We start from the raw sequence: 21,655 nt of genomic DNA on the forward strand, positions 1-21,655 counted from the left end.
CATAGTCAGCAACGGTTCCAGTTAGCGGAGGCGGCACAGGGAGACGCGGAGAAGCGGAGGGGAACGCGGGATTAGCCGATTAGGTGGTGGTGGTGAGGGCACGGGGGTGCGGGCGGGCGGGCGGGCGGGAGGGGAAGGAAGGTGATGGGTGGCCGGCAATGGAGGGGGGCAACAGCTAACGGCTCCTGAATAGTTTCCGTTCTCTTTTCAGTTCGCCCTTCTGTGCAGCGCTGGACGTGTGACCTGCTCTGCTGGAAGTTGGACTTCTGCGAGGATGTGAATTGTGATATACGCAACCACAGAGGTTGTAGCTGCAAGTGTGCCACAAAAGTTTTCGTATAAATAGAAAGGTTATAAAATGTGTGCACTGTACAACAAGCTGGATGACAACGTGACCCAGCCGGGAAATAGATGGGCTGAGTTTCCATACACGTAACTTTTTTTTGAAAGCGTGCACGTAAAATGAGTTGTGTGTTTTCTGATTTTATGCACGAGGACGGTAGTTTGATGTGCTACCGCTTCCGGGGGGTTGAATGCAAACACGCTGACGCTAGGGAGGTACGGTCACTGACCGCAACGTGCTACGCACCCAATGGCCTGAGCTGGCGCCTGGCGGTGGAGCCGGCATACGTGGAGCATTCTGGGCGGCGCAGATGGATGGCAGGCCGGTGCACGTCGGCATCGCGCGGAAACCTTCCGCGGGGGCGCGGCTCCGAGTCGCGAACTGGCACCGACCGGCGACTACTGCGGACGTGTGGAGGTGGACATCTTCTTTCCGGTGAGAGCTGACGAGGCCAGAGGGAGGGAGAGGCATGGGCGCCGTTGCCGAACCATCTGGTTCGTTTCGCGCTTCGGCAGTAGGTTTCTGCCGCCACCATTGCCGGGACGCGGTGGGAACCGCGGGCCGGCGTGTCATGGTGGGTACGGACAAATTCACCTTCTTTCACGTCCAAATCCAAATAATTTAGGGTGTTTGGTTCCCTTTGCTTATTTTTAGCACGTGTCACATCGAATGTTTAGATACTAATTAGGAGTATTAAACGTAGACTATTTACAAAACTCTTACATTTAGAATGGGAGGCTAAACGGGCGAGACGAATTCTTTTTAAGCCTAATTAATCCATAATTAGCAAATATTTATGTTAGCAGCACATTGTCAAATCATGGACTAATTAGACTTGATAGATTCGTCTCGTCGTTTAGCCTCCCACTTGGGTTTTGTAAATAGTCTACATTTAGTACTTCTAATTAGTATCTAAACATTCAATGTGACGGGTGCTAAACTTTAGGGGGAGGAACCAAACACTCCCGATCTTACCCTCTCCAATCTCACACATACCCAATATATAATTAACTATATCCTATATATATACATATCCAATTAATTAATTATTCACCTCTCATATCCTACCCTCACCATTTCTAATAGGTATATAATTTTCTACCTATATCCCTATATTCGAAGTGGGTATGGATTTAAGGAGAGGATATGAAGATCCCGTGGCAGACCTACCGGCGGACGAGCTCGGCTCGGCGGCCGTCGGCGTAATGGGGTGGCATGGTGCCTTCGTGCAAACAGAAAAAAAAAACAGCCGGCGTGTAGCGCACCAGCTAGGACCAAGCTGCCGATTTTATTATTGCTGCCGGGCGGCGGGTTCATCATCGTCATCAGTATGGCCAACAATCGTCTAAAAAATCCATTAAGAAAAGCGGGTGTTTGGATCTTTAGTCCGGACTAAAATTCATATCATATCGAATATTTGGATGCTAATTAGGAGGACCAAACATTAGCTAATTATAAAACTAATTGCACATATGGAGATCAATTCCCAAAACGAATCTATTAAGGCTAATTAATCCATCATTAGCACATGTTTACTGTAGCACCACATTGTCAAATCATAGACTAATTAGGTTTAATAGATTCATCTCACAAATTAGCCTCCATCTGTACAATTAATTTTATAATTAATCTATATATAATACTCCTAATTAGTATAAATATTCGATGTGATAGCAATTTAGGAACTCACGAAGAAACAAACGGAGCCTGAAAATGCCATCTTGGGCCAAAGTTCTGGACGAAGGGCTGATGTGATGGGGGGTCCATGTGGTAAGGCCCGTTTTCTTTTGTTTTGGATAAGGAGTAAGGCCCGGGTTGATCTTGGGCTTCATGTGACCCTGAAATTGGTTGGTTGGGCTTGTGCTTCATTCAAATTCAAAGAATGTGCGACTGCGAGCACGGTCCTTAGAGTTCTAAATTACTATTCATTTTGACTTTTTCAAATACATAAATTTTACTATGTATCTAGATATAGTATACATATGTATATATGCATATCAAAATGTATGTATTAGGAAAAACCAAAATAAATAATAATTTAAGACCAAGGGTGCATATAAAATCCAACCAATTGATCACCAGGTTGCTTTCTCGCTCTTCCTTCCTCAATCTCGCACCACCATTTCAAAATACCACCATGATACCATGACATCTCCTTTAACTTCAACAGCCTGAAACTCATACGTGGAAGGCATAAATGTAACGGGATTTCTAAACATCTCATGACTGATTTTATTTGCTGTTTTCGCTCATTTTTCTCGGCTGAGATCTTGTGCAGATTCATGTGGCTTTGATCGAAGAGTTGTTTTGTTGGGTGCCTTTTAGACTTTTTATTATTTTATGTCAGCTTATTAACGAAGTATGTGTCTTCTCTCCTGTGGTCGCCCTCACCACCGTGTTTGTTGTGGCAGGCATCCGACATCCGCCCCAGAGACTTTGCCGACATTGAAGCCCTCTCGTCGAGGCGGTTCAACGCTACGGTAAATCAAACGTTGTCGGTGTTTTATACCCGGCAACCTACCAAGAAGTATCCTGAGGTAGTAAATTTTTTGGTGGGGGATCGCTGGACCTGGAACTTGATAGTAAAAGCGAGCACACAAGACACAGATTTATACAGGTTCGGGCTACCAGAGGAGCGTAATACTTTACGTCCTGTTTGGGGTGTTGTATATTGCGCCATGCGCTTGGGTATTGTTTGGTATTGAGAATTTGGTCCTCTGTTGTGGTTCCGCCAATCTAAGTACCTCGGCCCTCTTTTATATACTTCAGGGGGTGGGATTACTAGTCGGTTACCAGGTAGGAGTCCTATTAGGATTACATGGTATGAGTCATAATAGGATTATAGGGTAATCCTAGTAGGAGTCTATCTTCTTCCTTCATTGCGGGTACTTGGGATTTATCCCCGACAAGATCCCAAGCACTTCATAGTCGAGTGCAGCAATCCTTGATTACTTTTTAGATCCTCGCCGAGTAGTTCTGATGCTCTTCGAGTACTTTGTCTGGCTGAATCTTCAAAGTGCTTCGAGGATGTCACGAGGCTAGTGTGCTCAAGCCCTTGATCGTCTTGATTTTGTAATCTTCATCTTTGGAATGTGATATAGGGGGCAACGAAAGTCGCACTCCATATGGAGTAGCCCCCGAGCCTTAGGTTGAATCGAAGAATCGGGCTGAGAGTCAAATAAGATCTTGAATCTTCTTCTTTCATCTTAAAAAAATTAACTGTTGGGTGTAGCTACTCAGCTCTCGAGCCTTGGAATGATTAAATAATCAATCCAAGGATCTTTAGTCTTCACAATCATCTTTCGAGTAGCCATTTGGCGTCCAGCCTTTGAGCTTATGCGCTGGGTGAGCAGTAGGAGCCATGTTGAGTAGTTATTGGCGCCCAGCCTCCGAGCATGGGAGCTAGTGGAGCCACCGGAGGTATTCCGAGTAGTAATTGGCGCTTAGCCCCCGAGTTTGGAAGCTAGCTAAGCCATTGGAGGTACGCTGAGCATCCTGGAGAGTTGCCGCTGAAGCTTGACCTGAAAAAAGAGAGATGCATACATTATGTAGCATATTTAAAGAATTTTGAAGATACTACCAAAATTTATTCGGTGATGAAAGTAAATGTTGTGTGTCATGCTCTTGTTTCGACCATATTTCTCCCAAGTAGTTAGCCTGTTATGTTTAGACTCTCAGTCCTTGTTTAGCTATTGCCATTGTGTGTGAGATTTTTGTCTCGGGTATGCGTACTGGCACTGCTGCTACGCATCTGAGATCTTTGTGTCGTGTAAGCGTCCTAGCATTTAGGCATGATAGAAAATCCGAAACTTTCACGCATTAAGGCGTGTTTTGCTCGAGGAGATTAGTGACCCCTAAGAGAAGACAACAAAAATAAGTAGCCGACATTGCGAACAAAAAGAGCGCGATTCTGCGTAAAGTAGTCATTCAGACTTTTCTGCCTTTTGGCAAGGAGAGCGCGTCTTGCCGTGCATAGGATTTGTGCCTCCTTAGGGTGTAGCCGCTGCGAGCTTCCAGCACTCAGTGCACCAAATCTGTGGCCGTAGCCTCCAAAATTCAATGTACCAAGCTTGTTGGCAGAGCTTTTGGAATTCAGTGCACAAAACCTGTGGCTATAGCCTCCGTAATTTAGTGTACTAAACCCATGGCTGTCGGTTAACATACCCTAGAAATAATGGACAAAGTGTATCTCTGGAGGGTAATTTCCGTCGAGAGACGTACACAAGAATATACTTGGCTTGTTGCCCTGCATGCTGAAAACAAGCTGGAAAAATTATATAAAATAATTAAAAAGTGACTTAGCTTGATTCGTGTACGATTGTCGACGAAGTTGCGGCGGGTTGTTGATGAAGATAACTAGTCGGAGTCGATTCCGACTAGTTGTTGATCACGTGCAACCCGCCCTTGACTAGTTTGTAGTCGAGATGAGAAGTTTTAGGTAGTCGCTATTGTGTCGCCGAGCATTCTAGTGAAGCTAGCACAGTCATGCATGCTGAAGTCCCATGTGCATTTCTTGAGTACGTGTAGTGAAGAGCAACATATCTCCTGGTAGCCTTCTTGGTACGTGTACTGAAACTCAAAAAGTAGCCTTGCATAGAGAGTACTCAAGCTGACAGTTTCCTCGATCCGTGCATGAGCAGTAGATGGAATATTGATTGGCCTTCATCGTTTTAGTATAGGATTCGGCAACTGGAGGCAATTAGCTTAAGATGCATCGTTGGTGACTTCGACTCGGAGACAGAAAAATAATTCCACCAGTATTTTTCCTTCTCACGGGCGTGGAGCGGTAGCGGATCATCAGCCTTGAGCAACACACGGAGCCACGGAGTATGATCAGCTATAGTAGTGCGACTAGTGCTGCAGCTTTTTGCATGTAGACGAGCCGACAACCGATTGATCTCCTGCAAACTTCTCGTATCCGCTTCGAATTGGAACTCAGCGACTTGCTTATCGTCGAGTAGATTGATTTTGAAGATGAGGTAATTCAAGCTCGCACGACGATCACCCCTACCTGGCACACTAGGCAACCTATCGAGGGGTATCCCAAGTAATAGATTTGTTGGTGGGGGATCACCGGACCTGACACTTGATGGTAAAAGTGAGGACACAAGATACAGATGTATACAGGTTCGGGCTGCTAGAGTAGCGTAATACCCTTTGTCCTATTTGGGGTGTTGTACATTGCGCCCTGCGCTTGGGTGTTATTTGATATTGAGGATTTGGTCATCTATTGTGCTTCTGCCGATCTAGGTACCCCTGCCCTCCTTTATATACTCCAGGGGTGGGATTACTAGTCGGTTACAAGGTAGGAGTCCTAGTAGGATTACATGGTAGGAGTGTTAATAGGATTACAGGAAAATTCTAGTAGGAGTCCGTCTTCTTCTTTCCTTACGAGTACTGGGGATCTATCCCTGACAAACGCGGCAAAGAATGGCCATGCGAGGACGGTGGCATGCTGTTGCGGTCAGTGACGGATCTTAGGGGGGCTTTGGGGTCCCCTGCTACCTAGGATCCCATGGATCCCCCGGTAGGGGGGCTCGAGCCCCCACCCTCCTTAGATGCGTCATTGGGCATCATAGTAGGTGAAGCGTGGCGAAACATGGCTGGTATCAAAGCACCCTCAATATCGCTATTACCACAGCACACCCATACCAGTTTCACATATTGAGGTAATAAAAATCTCCATATCATAATTGGAGAATAGAAGAGGTACGCTGCCAGGCTCGTACATTATGTGGCGCAAAGCAGCGCGATCGTGCCGGGTCACCAATTTTGAGGGGTCACCCTAAGCAACAATTAGCATAATAAAGCATGTTTCCAATCTTTTCTACGTCAAGTCCAATAGCTCGCAGCTCAGGCGATCAAATCAAGCATTTGCGGAAAAAGAGTCTGCAGTCATGATACCTCATCTTCCATCTACAACTACGGCACGAGGCTGACGTGAACACAGGTGCAATCGGCATTTAGCAAAATTGCGACCTAGTGCGAGTCCACGAGGCATCAGTGGTTATCATAAGTATATTATGAAGTATAATGCATTTTTCTTATTTGCATGTTGGAAATATATAGGGCAACCAGTTTATTTTTTGCGTAGGTCTCAAAAACTTAGGTACGAGGCATGCGGCCTGCCGCTTGAGGACCTGTTTGGATGTGCTATTGTTAAAGTTTAGTTCATCTAAAGTTTAGCATTTTTACCCATTAGCACTCTGTTTGGTGACATGGCTAATAGATGAAGCTAAAGTCCATGAAAAATCAATTTTACCCCTTATATCCTCGCCTCCTTCCTTTTTCTCTCACCCTTTTTATCTTTTCATAAACCATTAGTACGCATTAGCTCCTCCACACTAGTTAATATTTTTACACCTTTTAAGGTAGGCTAAAGTTTAACCCTATTATTAACCCACCATTTAAATGGACTAATTCATTAAAAATGCTAAACTTTAACACTTCCATCCGACCATGGATCCATGCTAAAACCCTTCCTTCCTCCGGCCGCCAGAGAGCGGGATCCACGCGACCACGCCAGAACAGAACGAATCCACCGCACTCCCACAGCGCCTCGCAAGCGCCGAAACGAAAAGCCAGACCCGTCCAGATTCACCCGCCTGGCACTTGGCCGCACCCCCAACCTCCGCGGCGCGGCCGGCCGCGGTCCGCGCCAGCCACGGGGGATCCGGCTCGCCCCCGGCTCCTCACTCGTGAAAACTCGCAAAACCACCGGCCGGCTACAGAGTTACCAACCACCCTCCCCGATCGGGCGCACTCAAATGATCAGCCACCTCCCCTTCCCCCACGCCCTCGCCTCCCCTCTCCGCGCCCACTGCCCCACTCCCCCACGCCTCTCGCGCCCGCCGCCCCACCCACGCGGCGCAGGTAACCGCCGCGCCGCCTCCTCGAACCCCCCGCGATCCCAGCCTTATCTTCCCGTCGTCCTCGACCAGCGGCGCACGAGGGTTCCCGAGTCCTGACGCGATTTTCGGTGCCGCTCTCTGCAGGGATAGGGGGCCTGGGCTGCGTGCAGGCCAAGGGCGCGCGCCGCAGCTGCCGCGCTAGCGTCTCCGCGTCGGCCGCCGCGCGGACGGAGATGGACCCGTCGGAGGTGAAGAAGGGCCTGTACGTGCAGGTCGACCCGTACGATACCGGATTCCTCAAGGTCTCCGACGTCCACACCATCTACTACGAGCAGTCCGGGAACCCCCACGGCCACGTGAGCGTCTGATTTTCCCATCTTCTGTCTTGGATTGAGAGATGTTGGGGTCTTTTGTTTCCCAATTCGCTGCCGTCCCTCCTACAATTAGTCGCAGACTGCTCGGAACCCCGTGCACTTGTGCTTGCACTCTCGGATGAGCTTCTCATCCCGTCGATTTTGGCATTTTGCAGCCGGTGGTGTTCCTCCACGGGGGTCCCGGCGCCGGCACGTCGCCTGGCAACAGGAGGTTCTTTGACCCGGAGTTCTACAGGATCGTTCTGTTTGACCAGGTCACCTTGGCGATTCTCTCACTCTCACGTCGTTGTTTATTGTTATTGCCAGGGGATTGTATCTTGTTGCTTAATTTGCGTTGCCGGTGGTTACAGAGGGGCGCAGGCAGAAGCACTCCCCATGCTTGTTTAGAGCAGAACACTACTTGGGACTTGGTAGCTGACATTGAGAAGCTCAGGGAACATCTTGACATCCCGGAATGGCAGGCAATTATCTTGTCTTTTTTCACCAACTTTGGTTACTCACTCATCTGCAGTGGAACTCATTGTTCCCATATAATGTAGGTGTTTGGTGGTTCATGGGGAAGCACCTTGGCCCTTGCTTACAGTCAGACACACCCTGATAAGGCAAGTAATTTATCGTCCATTGCATTTTTATTTCATCCTAAACTTATGTAGCATACAGGTGGGAATGGAAGCTATATTCTGGATCCCACTAACACTATTTGGATGCTCACCAGGTCACTGGCATTGTTCTAAGAGGAATTTTCTTGCTTAGGAAAAAGGAGCTTGATTGGTTCTATGAGGGCGGTGCAGCAGCCATTTTCCCAGATGGTTTGTATTCTCGGTTTTGTGTCATAGAGAAAAAAAATGCTTCGATAAACATTAACCAATCATTTTCACTGTTGCAGAATAATATCGGCAACTTTTATTAATTATGGCATACCTTCTCAGTGACTATACCAGAAGTTAAATGACAATACTAAATGTCAATGCAATTGGTTCTAGTGTTCTCTGTAACTATTTTACTTTCCGATTTTATGAAAGAAAAAACAACCTATGTGCTCGTGCCACTTTGTTTGAGTAAATAACTTTAGTTTCAAATTTGCAGCATGGGAACCATTTAGAGATTTTATTCCTGAGGAGGAAAGGAATTGTTTCATAGCTGCATATAGCAAAAGGCTAACTTCATCCGATCCTACTGTTCAGGTATGATAACCCAACTCATTTCCATTTCAAAGTAAAATACATCTATCATACTTGTGGGGCATGTCGTAACTTCGTAATTTCTTACTTATTTTGATAAAGAGACATTTGCCTTTTCCCCTTAGATTGAAGCTGCTAAGCGATGGACGATGTGGGAGATGATGACTGCACATCTTATCCAAAATAATGATAACATTAAACGAGGGGAAGATGACAAGTTTTCACTGGCAAGTCCTCTCACAAGCGTCTTTTTTTTTTCTTTTGGTAACACTACCAGCCTACCAATATTTCAGTTTCTTTTGTTTCGCCCCAACTTAGTGCATTGATCTTTTCAGTTCTCATTCTAATATTTAGCTTTGTATAGAGATTGAGAGAAGAATGATTTTTCAGTTTTCATTCTGATATTTAGCTTTGTGTAGAGATTGAGAGAATAATGCCTTTAAGGCTTCTGTACTATTTTACTTAAATTGTTTCTGTGCTCAATGTTACTCTGGACTTATAAAAGAGCAAAATAAGCAATCATTGTATAGTCACAATTTGGAAAACCTATTTCATAATGCTAATAACTTGTTGCCGGCGATGGCTGTAGAAATCTGCACTGATTCTGAATTTAAAATTACAAATTGCAACATATGTTTATAAGGCATGTTTTAGTTGATGTTTCTATGGTTTACAGGGTCGAATAACATGTTATTTTATATTTGTTGATACATGGTTCAATTTTTCAGGCATTTGCAAGGATTGAAAATCACTATTTTGTTAATAAGGGATTTTTACCCTCAGACTCATACCTATTAGACAATGTTGACAAGATTCGGCATATTAAAGCTTTTATTGTACAGGTATGCTTTTCAATAAGCTTGTTCTTTACACAATATCCATGTGCATCTGCTGGTAGCTGGGTACATATGTGCGTATCAGTAATGCATGATAAAATGCTACACATTATATTTCACACATCACGGCTGCACATTGCCTTTAGCTCTTCATCCTTGTCTACCTTCAATTGTCATTAAACTTCTAGCCAATCATGTAGTTTTTTGTTATTGTCTAGCATGGTTGCCAGGATAATTTGAAACCTCAAATCCATGATAGAAACGAAATTGGTAAAAAGCGTCATTGTGCTCATACCTGATTACTTATTATGTTGCAGGGGCGTTATGATGTTTGTTGCCCTATGATGTCCGCTTGGGATCTTCACAAAGCTTGGCCGGAAGCAGAATTCAAGGTAAATTATGCTTGCATCATTCTTCCAAAAATATCAGATATGATATTCATGTTGGAAACTGGGATTAATTGGACTGTTAATATTGAAGCACAAAAATAGTTTTTCCAAGAGTTTGGTTCCTGAATGAACCAGTGGTTAAATTATGTGATTGCGATCTTTTGAAGTCATAAGCTTTTCTGATAGTATATTGGCCACTAAACTGAAGCTGGAAGCCTGGAAGACATGCTGTGTCTTTACTTTTTATAGAGTGTAGTACTAAATATTTACTTTTGTACTTCAAATTTGCGATTTGCCATATGACTAATCACTCCTCCAAGATGTTTGCTAAGCAATATTTCTTGGCATGATATAACAATATCTTTACTTACCACTGTTTGATACTGGCATCTGCATAGCCAATATTCAGAACCCTTGGCAAATTAACTAGAGATTGTTCCCCAATCTGTACCTTACATCTTAACAGTCCGAACCACTGGTAAATTTGACCACTTATATAATTCCTCTTACTGGATGCAGGTGGTCCCAGATGCAGGGCACTCAGCCAATGAAGTAGGTATTGCCGCCGAACTGAGGTCAGCCACAGAGAAGCTGAGGGACATGTTGCGAAAATGAGCCGGCGAAAGGCATGTGCCGGCGTGCCGCCCGTCTGATGATCGAATTCAGAGGCGCAGAATAAAACCCATGGCTGTAGCGGTTAGCAGAGCCTGATTGTAATGTGTTGTTAAACAAATGTCACTGTCAAACATACCTTAACCAATCAGAGCAGGCTTGATTCCCGGGTATCTTTCAGAACTGCGTTGTTTGTTGCCTTGTTGGTTTACTGGTGTGTCTAAGGAATTGAAATTTCAATGCTGGGCCAAATCCGACGCTTCTTGCGCCTGAACGGATTACAAACATACGAATCTGTAGCAAAGCAATGCCAACAGAGCCATGAACATTCATGGTGCAGAACAAACGCTCTAGCTTGCTTGTATCTTACTAGTACTTATACCACATCCCTCTTGCAGAACATTACAGCAATCCTCGTCCAACACAAACTTCTTACATGACACTACAGTCTGGTTAAGTCAGTCCTCGAAAAGCCTGACGCACTAAGCCTAAAAATCAAAGCGTACAGAAGAGCTAAGTAAAATGAAAGGAGCATTCATCCAAAGCTTGTCCCATTCTATAGCAAATTCACTTGCCACAAGTTCACACCACATACACATATGCATCGCGGCTTCATCTCCTTCGAGCGTCTAAGCAGCACACGTGCTTCCACACATCAGGTTCCTGCAGAACAAGAGTCATAACAAGAAAAACAGTTTCAACATTTGCTACAAAAAATTGTTTTTAAGTTTGAAGAGTAGTAGATGAGCCAGACGCCTTCTTGATGTCATAGAAGCGGGTTTTTTTTTTTCTGATAAACTGGCCAGTAGACTAAACATTCTCTCAAGTCTTCACCATTCTGACCCTTTTTTTTAAGATTTCGGTGGTTTGAAATCACTATAACAGTCTACTATCATCATATGGTCCAACTAGTAAACGGTAGAAAGAAGAAGCTTACATTATAGAGCATCCGGAGCCGCGCCTACTTTTCCTCCTGGCAGGCATTGCCTCCCTTCTCCGTGGGGGTTGAAGGACCACTTTGATGGCGGTATCAAAGACAGCCTTGACATTCTAGAATGGCCAACATCATTACAAAAGTCAGTATATTCATCTATTGCCAACAACCCATATATGTCAACTTAAATTAACGAAACGACAAACCATATTTAAACAGGACATAACAGATCAAAATCATTTCACATGAGGCATGACTACCTGCTGCGTTTTGGAACTGCACTCGATGTAAGCTGCAGCACCAATCTGCTTCCTCAGTTCTTCACCCTGCATAACAGGAGGAATAGAACTATAAGAGAAACTGTAAGGTACTTCGCATAACTATTTGCTGGTAAGATACAACATTCGGCACTATAGACGATGAAAGAGCTAACCTGTGCTGTCGTGATTGTTGAAGCTCCAGGATGGTCAGCAAGGTAGGCCCTGTGGTCACGGAGATCTGAACAATTCAACCAAATTCCTTGATTAGCTATTGGATCTTGGAAGAACAATCATGACAACGAACATGTGGCATTAAACTTCATTGAATCAAGGTCACATTCAGCATTTCCTCACCTAACTTGGTCCCAACAAGAACAACTGGAACATTGGGCGCAAATCTGCGAAGCTCTGGCATCCACTGTTTGGTCAGAAATAGAATGATCAGTTCCTAATGACCCAGCAATAATAACCACATAATCTGAAAAGCAGAAACTGCAAAGATTCTGCTAGCTATGCTGATCAGTTCATAATGACCAAGCAATAATAACCACATAATCTGAAAAAGCAGAAACTGCAAAGATACTGCTAGGTATGTAGTCACAAGAAAAAATAAAGCTCTTCTGCAGCTACTATGTTCAGTATCATTATCATTTGTCAGAGATTGACATACTGAAATCTAACATTGAAACTTTAGGTTTTCCTGGATCCCCTCCTACACAGGCAATTGGCTATATTACATCTGCACCACGATTCCAGGCTTTCTTGGGTTCTCTCCCTACGAACAGGCCACCCACCAGCCACCATACAACAATACAAGCACTTGCCAATCTTATCTACATACCTTCTTAAGAACATTCTCATAGCTTGCCCTGCTGATCAGGGAGAAAGCCAGCACGAACACGTCTGCGCCCCTGTAGCTCAGTGGCCTCAGCCTGCTGTAGTCCTCTTGCCCTGAACAAAGACAACAGGCAGAGATATTTTTAGGATGCCCAGCCACTGACTGTATCAAAGTTTAGCTGTGAAATGGTAAGCAAGCATTACCAGCGGTGTCCCAGAGGCCCAGGTTGACGATGTTGCCATCCACGGAGACGTTGGCGCTAAAGTTGTCGAACACCGTGGGAATGTAATCCTGTCAGGAACCACGAACAGAGCGCCGTCAGTTTCAGGAACCAGAGAACTGAATGCGCACCGCGAACTGATGATTCCCTCACAGGTTTTCCGCATTCTCAAAGAGGAAAGGGACAGGAGGAGATGGAGCATAACACACATGCCGAGTGAGTGCCTGCTGCCTACTCCTATCACTAATGCTGGAAAACATCAAACGACCTAGGTTTGGATTCAGAAACAAACTGAAAAATGTGCCGCTCCTACCACTGGACAGCCAGTTTTGTACCGGAAGGTGCCCAAAATCCCAGAGCCAGATCGAGCAGAAAGAATCTGACGAAGAACAAGGAGGAGGGGATGGGCGCCGCCCGCGAATGGAGGAGGAAAGCAGGCGTGCGCGCATACCGTGGGGAACTTGTTGCTGGTGTAGCAGATGAGCATGCAGGTCTTGCCCACCGCGCCGTCGCCCACCGTGACGCACTTGATGAACTTGGTCACGCTCATCTCTCCCAACTCCCCCTTCTCTCTTTCCCCTGGCTCTCTTCTCCCGCACACCAGGCAGAGGCGGCGGCTACTGCTAGTAGTAGAAAGAAACAGGACAAGGAGCAAAGCAGGAGGGACAGAGACAAGAATGCTCGCCTCGCTTGTCTTCTCCGAGAAGGCAAAGCCACTCCACTCCACTCCACTCCACTCCAAGCCAAGCCAGGCAAAGGCACCGGCCTGCCGCTTCCTTAAAGAACTCGCCGCTCGCAGCTGGCTGTGCGCGCTGCTACCGGTGGCCTTGGGAGGCGTGGGTGTAAATGCGACGCGCAGGGCAGGGAGGGAGAGAGGGAGGGCCGGGCCGGCCGGTCAAGATTCAAGAAGGTTGCTTGCCGCAAGAGCCCTTCTCCTGAGGCCAGCTGCGCTGACAGCTCTGCGCCTCTGCTGACGGCCTGCTGCTGCTACTGTTCCTTGCCGTGATTACACAAAGATTGCCCTCGTGCTCGTGTTACCTTAATCGACGCGTCCTGCCCGGTGCTGCAGCAACGTGATCACGAATCGGGAGGACACAGTACGCCCCACTACGTCCAACCTTTGAGCCTGATTATTATAAAACTATTGCTACTGTATTAAGCGAAAAAGGCAAAATATTCGGGCTAAGTTGGTGGAGCTCCAACAGTTCCGACTCCTCCCCGTAGCGTCAGATGAGCCAGAGCTGGAGGAGCTAAAACACTGACTCCATCGGCTCCTCCTTGATCTGTGAGAGAGGGAGGAAGGAGAGAGAAAAAATGTCTCACGTGAACAGTATTGCTACGTAAACATCAAGATGGCAGGGAGTCGGAACCGTTTCGAACCGCACCGAACCGGCCCTCGTACTTCATGCGCTATACTGCTTGTGATGAAAAGGGTAGTACAGTAGTGCTCGTGTGCACGGAAAACATTTGAATTTGTTTAAGCTCAAGTTTCAACGTTCAAATCTGGGGGAGCGTTTTATTCCCCCGAAAGAAAGCGAAAAGAGTCAAAAGGAGTCCGACTCTGCTTTTTCTTTGCCCTGCGCATATTCAAATCGATCACCCAGGAGGAGCGGGGAGGAGAGGAGGGGGAGGGCGAGGCGGTGGGGCCCGCACAGGCCCGGCGCACGAGGACCCTACCCCAGCACGCGGAGCGGGTCGGGGATCCTGTCTCCTCCTCGTCGCTCGCCTCAAAGCAAGGAGATTTCGCTAACTAAGGCCTTGTTTGGGAACCTTGTGCTAAACTTTAGCACAGTGCTAAAGTTTAGCACTCAGGGTTGTTTGGATGCAGTGCTAAAGTTTAGCACCTTGAGTGAGAAATGACTACATTGCCCTCATTTATGACTGGTTTGGGGAAAAGTGGAGAGGAGAGAGAGGGGGCAACTAGAGAAAAATTGGGCTTGGGGACCATTTTTAGCACCCATTAGCACCTTTTAGCACCCCTTGGGTATGCTAAAGAAAACAAGTGTGCTAAACTTTAGCACTCACCTTTTAGCACTCCTGTTTGGAAGTTCAAGTGCTAAAAATGTGCTAAAAGTGGGTTTAGCACCCCTCTCCAAACACCCCCTAAATTAGAGTTTTAATCGACCACTGACAGCACCGCGCTGCTGACTGACTCGTGGGGCCAGGTTGCAGGGGACCACGTGCCAGTGACGCTCCTCGACGTTCCGCTTCCCTCTCCACTTCTTCTCCAGGCCTCCTCGAGTCCTTTTCCTTTCAGCGAGGTTTTGAAGGCCAGCGAGCGAGCAGGAGCAGAGCAGCAAGCAGAGCAAGCCCAGGCAGCCGTTCGGCAACGGTTTCCGAGACGCACGCGGATCGGTCGTGCTTTCCTCTCGTACGCCGGATCCTCCACGGACACTCTCCACACCTGCTCTAGCTGACTACTAGCGCCACTAGGGTAGGGTAGGAATTGAATGGCGGAATACCCGTCGCGAATTAAAGCTGACGCCCCACAGGTCACTGACGAATGGGGACGCGGGGTGCTGGACCCACAGGCCGTCGGTAGGGTGCGCGACGAAGCGGGTTGCTTGAGGGGGTTGGAATTGAATGCGTAACGGCCTGGGGTGGGGTTGTTGGTGGTAGGGCCGTTGGATGAGTCCAAACTTGCGATCCAAAATCACTGACGAAGTGACGATTTTATTAGGTGGTGGTTCCGCTGTGCATTTAGGCCCGACTGAGAGGAGCCCGTCTTTTATTTGGGCCGTGCCCACCCCAGCCCAGGTCGGAAGGCCCTGAAAGCATGAACTCAGCCCATTCTTATCCGCCTGGTATCTTTTCTGCAGCGTCAAGTTAGCCGGTCAAGGCCCCTGATTCTCTGCAGCTGCTCAAAAAGTTTGAGACGAGAGGACGACGCGGCCACAGGCCACTGACGTGTGGTCCCTCGCACACATGAGCCCCACCTGCGAGTGACCATGCGGGTATTCTCACCGACGCGACGCGCGCTTCCAGGCTCTAGTGTGTTTTATTTGCAGCGCTTTGCTTTCGGTTAACGCTTGTGCCTTGGTACTTTGACCTCAGCTCAATGACAGGCCGGCCCCACCAACCAGCCAAACAAACTACTCCTATCATCCCATGCTTCCTTCGCCCGCCGGCCCGGCGCGGCGCGCGCCCAAATGCTGCTCCCTTCGCACCACCGCCGCGCTCCCCCGCGTCGCGGAGGGCGCCAGCCCCGTGGCGGCGAGGGCAGCGGCGTCGCCGACCTCTCCTCGCGTCTCGCGGGGTTCCTATTCCTCCTCGCCCTCGTCGCGGCCGCGCTCTGCCTCTCCTCCTCGTCCTCCCGCGCGTGCTCCGGTCGCCGCCACGAGGAAGGCGGTAGCCGCGAGACCCTGCCCGGCGGCAGCGGAGCGACGCCGAGGGTGACCATCTTCGCTGCGCCGCGGCCGCCGCCGGAGGGCTCGCCCGCGCGGCAGGAGCTGGCGGTGCGCTCCTGGCTGGCGCTCCCGGGGAACGTCAGCGTCGTGCTCCTAGGCGTTCACGCCTCCTGGCTCGTGACCGCCGGGCGGCTCGGCCGCCGGGTTACCGTCGATGCGGCCATCGATTCCGCGTACGCATTCACAACCCCCTTAACCTCATACATAATCTACGTTGCTCTGCGCCATGAACAAATGAACTCGTGGCTGCAACACGGAACTGATCACTGCCGTCTTCATCCTTGGTTTAGGTTCATGGGGACGCCATTCTTCCACTCGATTGTCGCGAGAGCACAAGCTGCCCCTGACTCCGACATTTGCGTTCTTGTCGATGCTGAGATCATCCTTCTTCCTGAAATTTTCGACGCATTGGCACATTTCAGCAAGGTTGATCGTGATTGGTTCCTTGTTGCAATGTCACGTAACATCACCGAGTTCCATTACCAGCTCGCTGACAATGGAAGCCACTGGGTACGAGCAGATGGTAAAAATGTGAGCTTCAAGAAGGTACCTTTTCCTCCATCTATGAACAATGTAACATTCATAGAAAATAACCGATTGCTGTATACCTTGTCGTTGCTGATCAAATGTTTTCTGTCTCCATTAGTTGCAGGAGATTCCAGCTGACAAGTGGGCATCAGAAAGCTCTGACAGGGGGCTGATTATGGCGTGGAACAGTCCGAGCAGTCCTTTACATGCTGGAGTTCTGCCTTCGTTTCTGTATGGAAGAGGAGCACACAATTGGTGGCTGACTCATGAGGTTCTATCATCTGAAATGAGACTCGTCTTTGATGCAAGCAGTCTGGTTCTTGGATTGTATCCTGAAAGTTTTAGCTCGATGCATGACGTGAGCTCGAGTAAGAATGACAGGTTACCTGCTGGATCCTGGGAGTATAATGTCAATCGCCACCTTGCCGCAATTTATGGCTCTTATTGCTACCGATTACCGAGAAGACACTCTACGGTGCTGCATAAAGTGGTAAAGCAATCTGAAGAGTATACGTTCAGCAAAGCTGACGAGCTGACCTTGTCAGATTTTATAATCAGCAAAGAAGAAAAAGCTCATGGAGGAGGCAGCCTATGGAGGAATGAAAACTCTTGCTTATCTGGACATCTGCACAGCTCTGATCTTCCATATTCTTTGAGCATGCTACTTGAGCTTGCTGCTGATAAGAACAGGTCTGTTGTCCTTGGTGTGGCTGGAGTAAGTTACAGGGACATGCTCATGACTTGGGCGTGCCGCTTGCGCTATCTTAGAGTTACCAATTTTATAGTCTGCGCCTTAGACCACGAGACATATGAATTCTCAGTTTTACAGGTAGTTATTTTCAGTCACATCCTTTCTTCTCCTTTTCTCTATTTTTAACCTCTTTACTTTGCAAATCACAGACCACCTCAAGCTTTCAATCCTAATTCTAGGGTTTGCCAGTTTTCAGAGATCCATTATCACCAAAGAATGTCAGCTTTGATGACTGCCACTTTGGAACAAAGTGTTTTCAGCAAGTGACAAAAGTGAAGTCACGGATTGTTCTAGAGATATTAAAACTGGGTTACAATGTGCTGTTGAGTGATGTTGATGTTTATTGGTTTGACAATCCAATGCCATTCCTGTACTCTCTTGGTCCCGCTACATTTGGAGCACAATCTGATGAATACAATGACACGGGTAAGTCAAGGGTCTTATGATTACCATTTTTTGGTGTTTCTTCCTGTTTTGGTTCTCTTGACAATGCACGCCTACATCTATCATTGGGTCAAATTCACTTGTAACAGGAGTTGATTTCATTTAGGTGGCACAAAGTTCATCGTAAAAAAGTAAATGACACATGCTTTGACCAATAAATATGAATATGGCATATCAAATAATAAAATAAATATGCTAATTCAGTTCTGTTGATTCTCTAGATGTTAGCTCCCTGCTAATTTTGGCTGTGCATTCTCATTGCTGTTGGTTGGTTGTAGGACCAATAAATTTGCCACGGAGATTGAATTCAGGATTCTACTTCGCTCGCTCAGACAACGCCACGGTCACTGTGATGCAGATGATAGTGAAACATGCAACTAATTCCGGCTTATCTGAGCAACCTAGTTTCTACGATGTCATGTGTGGGGAAAATGGAACAAACCGCATCAGTGACGACAAATGCCTGGAGGCCAACACAAACTTGACTGTTGTTTTTCTGAACCGGGACTTATTCCCCAATGGAGCTTACAAGGGTCTATGGGAGAAGCATGATGTACAATCAACTTGCAAGGAGCTTGGTTGTTTCATCTTGCACAACAACTGGATAAATGGGAGGAAGAAGAAGCTCCAGCGGCAGATGTCGTCTGGGCTGTGGGACTATGATCCTAGCTCTAGGCTGTGCTTGCAGGATTGGAGTGATAGAGGTAGCTTCAGACAAATGGGCCATTTTTATCCGTTTGAGGACAGTGACAGATAACTTCGCAACATGTACCCAAGACGTCTGCTTTTTTTTTTGGATAAAAATGTCTGCCAAATCTTTATGGCAGTAATACAGAACGCTCGTATGCATGCATAGTATTTGCACAAATTTGAATTCATACGTACTCCCTCCGTTCCAAAATATAGGTCGATTTGACTTTTCTAAATATGTAGATTTTGCTATGTATCTAGACATAACCCTATATTTAGATGCATAGAAAAATTTATATATCTAGAAAAGTCAAAACGACCTACATTTTGGAATGGAGAGAGTAGATTTTTTGTTAGGTAGAATGAAATTTCTGAGTTTTTTCTTCCAGTTAGGCAGATGATATTTCTGTGCTAGAAAAGGCAAGAATTCTGGCCCTGATTAAATCCACCAATATGAATATGCGCAAAGCACAAATTACAGTGCGTACAGCGTACTAGACTGGTTAAGTTACTTAGGGCCTGTTTTCTTCCGCTTGCTAAACTTTAGCACCTGTCACATCGAATGTTTAGATACTAATTAGGAGTATTAAATGTAGACTATTTACAAAACCCATTACATAAGACGAATCTAAACGGCGAGACGAATCTATTAAGCTTAATTAGTCCATGATTTGACAATGTGTTGCTACAGTAAATATTTGCTAATGATGGATTAATTAGGCTTAATTAGGCTTAATAGATTCGTCTCGCCGTTTAGATTCCACTTATGTAATTGGTTTTGTAAATAGTCTACGTTTACTACTCCTAATTAGTATCTAAACATTCGATGTGACACGTGCTAAAAATAAGACACGGGAAGAAAACGCCCCCTTATTGCGTTTTCTACCAATCTTCGGCAACTACATTAAAATCAACTTTCTGTGCTTTTCGGAGACACAGACCAGTAAATTAACATTTAGTACAGAGCAACAGCTTCAGCTGAGCATCTCGGGAGTTCACATGTTCAGCAAGGAATGGATTGGTTCACATAACATGGCGGGATTGAAAAGTGCAGATACTAACTTGGAATTTCCTTCACCAGGAGATGATTATAGTTTCGTACCTCAAAAGGAAATGATTAAAAAACTACAAGCCGTTCGCAGGTCAGCAGCTCACTCGAGCAACAAAACAGACAGGAAGAACACATAAAATCCTTAAATCACATACCCACTTCAGTTATCTAAATGGAACTCTGGAAATCAGAACAGGACAATGTTGGGCTACATCCTTAACAGTACAAGAGATTTCTAATTGCAAAAGGCGACAACCTATTCCTGTTCTGTATTGTGGAGGTAGAAGATATCACTTCATCTTTGCTTCTGTAAACAGAACATGCTTGTTCACACGGGGATCATACTTCCTAAATTCAAGCTTCTCAGTGATCCGCCGAGGATTCTTGCGCTTCACATAGAAGAACCCAGTACCAGCTGCAGAAACCAGCCTGATGAAGATTGAGGCACGCTTTGCTTTCCCCATCAGTGATTATGAATTTGCAGAAAAGGAGACTGGATGGAGGACAAACAAAAGCATATGATCAGAAGTCCAAGACTTACATTCAAGCTCACGCCACATTACAGAAAATAGAATGTACAAAGTAAATAGTAGAGCACGCAAAATTCGTAGATGAGTTAGTAAATGCATCTCAAAACCTTAGGTAGAACATGCAAACATACACTAGGGAGAAGGCTCATTCCACAGATTGAAACTGTCCTATCATATCCGCAAGCAGCTTGCCACCCTTCTTGACATACAGATTAATATACGTCCATCTATCTGTTATATCCTATCAGCTAGCCTCGATGTAATTGCAACTTAAATAAGCAAATGGAAAGAATCCTTCCAAAAGACAGAGGAAGCCACCTTAACAAGAAAATTTCAACCCAAAATTTATCAAACGAAACAAAAGATATGATACATGCAGGAAAAGGAAGACAGTGAACCATAACAATTCCTGCTTTTTTCAAGTAGGATAAATTCAATAGCCACATTATAACTGCAGTCCTCTGATGTTGTCAAAAGCTATCTCCTTATGGCACAAGACATAGAAAGTGTGACAAGGCCTTAGTGCAAACAAGCACCCACGATCAGAGTTCGGAAACGAACTCGTAGGAAAGGAAATCACTGGGTCAACAGGCAAATATCCCTCACCATTTTCCTTGTCCATAAACATTTCCTTCACGTTTCAGGTTCCGCTGCAATCTAAACACGGGCAAGCGCGAGGCTCCCCATCCCCCAAACAAAATTTTGGAAAACATACTGCTACTGGTACGGGTACTCGGGTCCGCACCAAATCAGTCCGCTAAAACTTGGGTGGATGGGAACGATTATCAGGGGAAGAAAGACTAGGGTTTAAAGACTGCGGAATTAAAGAACAAGACGAGGAGTCCATTCAATCAGGGTAGGGCTTCTTACCAACGAACGAAGAAATCAATCGGATCTCCTTCTCCACTCCACTCCGCGCCCGTAGCAGGAGGCGGCGAGGACTAGAGACGAACGGGAGGCGGAGTTGCGGCGGGGGATCGGGCCTGGGTGCGGGTGTGCGCGCGTGGGTCGATCAGGGGGTCTCGGGGAACGACGACGGTGCGGCGCACGGTCGCGCCAGCTCGAGGGTGCCGCTAGGGTTTTGTTAATGGTTTCGGGCTTTGTGGAAGTGGCCCGGCCCATCCTACCTCTCATACAATGGGGACATTTTTGTTCATCTCTATACTATGCTTATTTTATTTTATCGAAATCCTCTTATGATTTATGAAGTAATGAAATCTTATACTTTTTTTTAAAGAAAACGTGGAGCCTGCTGGGCTGTTCTTCGTTGCTAATGTGTCAGTGTCACTCACACCCCGTTGCCGCCAGCGGTGAGAACCGGCCGTGAGGATATCTCGACAAGCTCACCAGGCCCGCTGCTGGAAGACGACGACAAGATGGCATGATATCAGAATTTTGCAAAAACATCACTACCAA

General features: G+C 46.4%; 3 protein-coding genes and 1 long non-coding RNA gene across 4 annotated transcripts; 2 read left to right on the forward strand and 2 right to left on the reverse strand.

The window, feature by feature from the left end:
* Positions 1-7,058: 7,058 nt before the first annotated feature.
* LOC101754565 (proline iminopeptidase) lies at positions 7,059-10,797 on the forward strand. Its single transcript, XM_004961455.4, has 11 exons — positions 7,059-7,216; positions 7,339-7,550; positions 7,724-7,822; positions 7,919-8,029; positions 8,108-8,170; positions 8,284-8,377; positions 8,655-8,752; positions 8,875-8,976; positions 9,478-9,591; positions 9,903-9,977; positions 10,494-10,797. The coding sequence occupies exons 1-11, from the start codon at positions 7,111-7,113 to the stop codon at positions 10,587-10,589; spliced, it is 1,170 nt and encodes a 389-aa protein (XP_004961512.1). The 5' UTR covers positions 7,059-7,110; the 3' UTR covers positions 10,590-10,797.
* A 76-nt stretch (positions 10,798-10,873) lies between these two features.
* Positions 10,874-13,759, reverse strand: LOC101754971 (rac-like GTP-binding protein 2). The gene is made up of 8 exons (XM_004961456.4): positions 13,290-13,759; positions 12,822-12,909; positions 12,622-12,731; positions 12,135-12,198; positions 11,954-12,018; positions 11,781-11,846; positions 11,524-11,636; positions 10,874-11,249 (listed from the first exon to the last, which is right to left on the reverse strand). The coding sequence occupies exons 1-8, from the start codon at positions 13,386-13,388 to the stop codon at positions 11,216-11,218; spliced, it is 639 nt and encodes a 212-aa protein (XP_004961513.1). The 5' UTR covers positions 13,389-13,759; the 3' UTR covers positions 10,874-11,215.
* A 2,191-nt stretch (positions 13,760-15,950) lies between these two features.
* LOC101755381 (beta-arabinofuranosyltransferase RAY1) lies at positions 15,951-18,824 on the forward strand. The gene is made up of 5 exons (XM_004961457.2): positions 15,951-16,418; positions 16,536-16,791; positions 16,892-17,602; positions 17,704-17,950; positions 18,247-18,824. The coding sequence occupies exons 1-5, from the start codon at positions 15,988-15,990 to the stop codon at positions 18,723-18,725; spliced, it is 2,124 nt and encodes a 707-aa protein (XP_004961514.1). The 5' UTR covers positions 15,951-15,987; the 3' UTR covers positions 18,726-18,824.
* Positions 18,825-19,699: 875 nt separating this feature from the next.
* Positions 19,700-21,354, reverse strand: LOC101755789. Its single transcript, XR_001163566.2, has 2 exons — positions 21,110-21,354; positions 19,700-20,202 (listed from the first exon to the last, which is right to left on the reverse strand). It is a non-coding gene; the product is annotated as an uncharacterized LOC101755789 (long non-coding RNA).
* Positions 21,355-21,655: the final 301 nt, after the last annotated feature.

The sequence above is a fragment of the Setaria italica genome, chromosome III, assembly GCF_000263155.2.
Source record: "Setaria italica strain Yugu1 chromosome III, Setaria_italica_v2.0, whole genome shotgun sequence".
Lineage (NCBI taxonomy): Eukaryota > Viridiplantae > Streptophyta > Magnoliopsida > Poales > Poaceae > Setaria > Setaria italica.

Excerpts from the sequence above, each read along its gene's own strand:
- LOC101754565 (XM_004961455.4), top strand. The coding sequence starts at position 7,111 with ATGATCAGCCACCTCCCCTTCCCCCACGCCCTCGCCTCCCCTCTCCGC. Across the intron at positions 7,217-7,338 it reads GCCCCACCCACGCGGCGCAG|GGATAGGGGGCCTGGGCTGC; the intron begins GTAACCGCCGCG and ends CGCTCTCTGCAG. Across the intron at positions 8,753-8,874 it reads CATCCGATCCTACTGTTCAG|ATTGAAGCTGCTAAGCGATG; the intron begins GTATGATAACCC and ends TTTTCCCCTTAG.
- LOC101754971 (XM_004961456.4), bottom strand. The coding sequence starts at position 13,388 with ATGAGCGTGACCAAGTTCATCAAGTGCGTCACGGTGGGCGACGGCGCG. Across the intron at positions 12,199-12,621 it reads ATGAGAATGTTCTTAAGAAG|TGGATGCCAGAGCTTCGCAG; the intron begins GTATGTAGATAA and ends CTGACCAAACAG. Across the intron at positions 12,019-12,134 it reads TCTTGTTGGGACCAAGTTAG|ATCTCCGTGACCACAGGGCC; the intron begins GTGAGGAAATGC and ends TGAATTGTTCAG.
- LOC101755381 (XM_004961457.2), top strand. The coding sequence starts at position 15,988 with ATGCTGCTCCCTTCGCACCACCGCCGCGCTCCCCCGCGTCGCGGAGGG. Across the intron at positions 16,419-16,535 it reads GATGCGGCCATCGATTCCGC|GTTCATGGGGACGCCATTCT; the intron begins GTACGCATTCAC and ends TCCTTGGTTTAG. Across the intron at positions 17,951-18,246 it reads TGATGAATACAATGACACGG|GACCAATAAATTTGCCACGG; the intron begins GTAAGTCAAGGG and ends GGTTGGTTGTAG.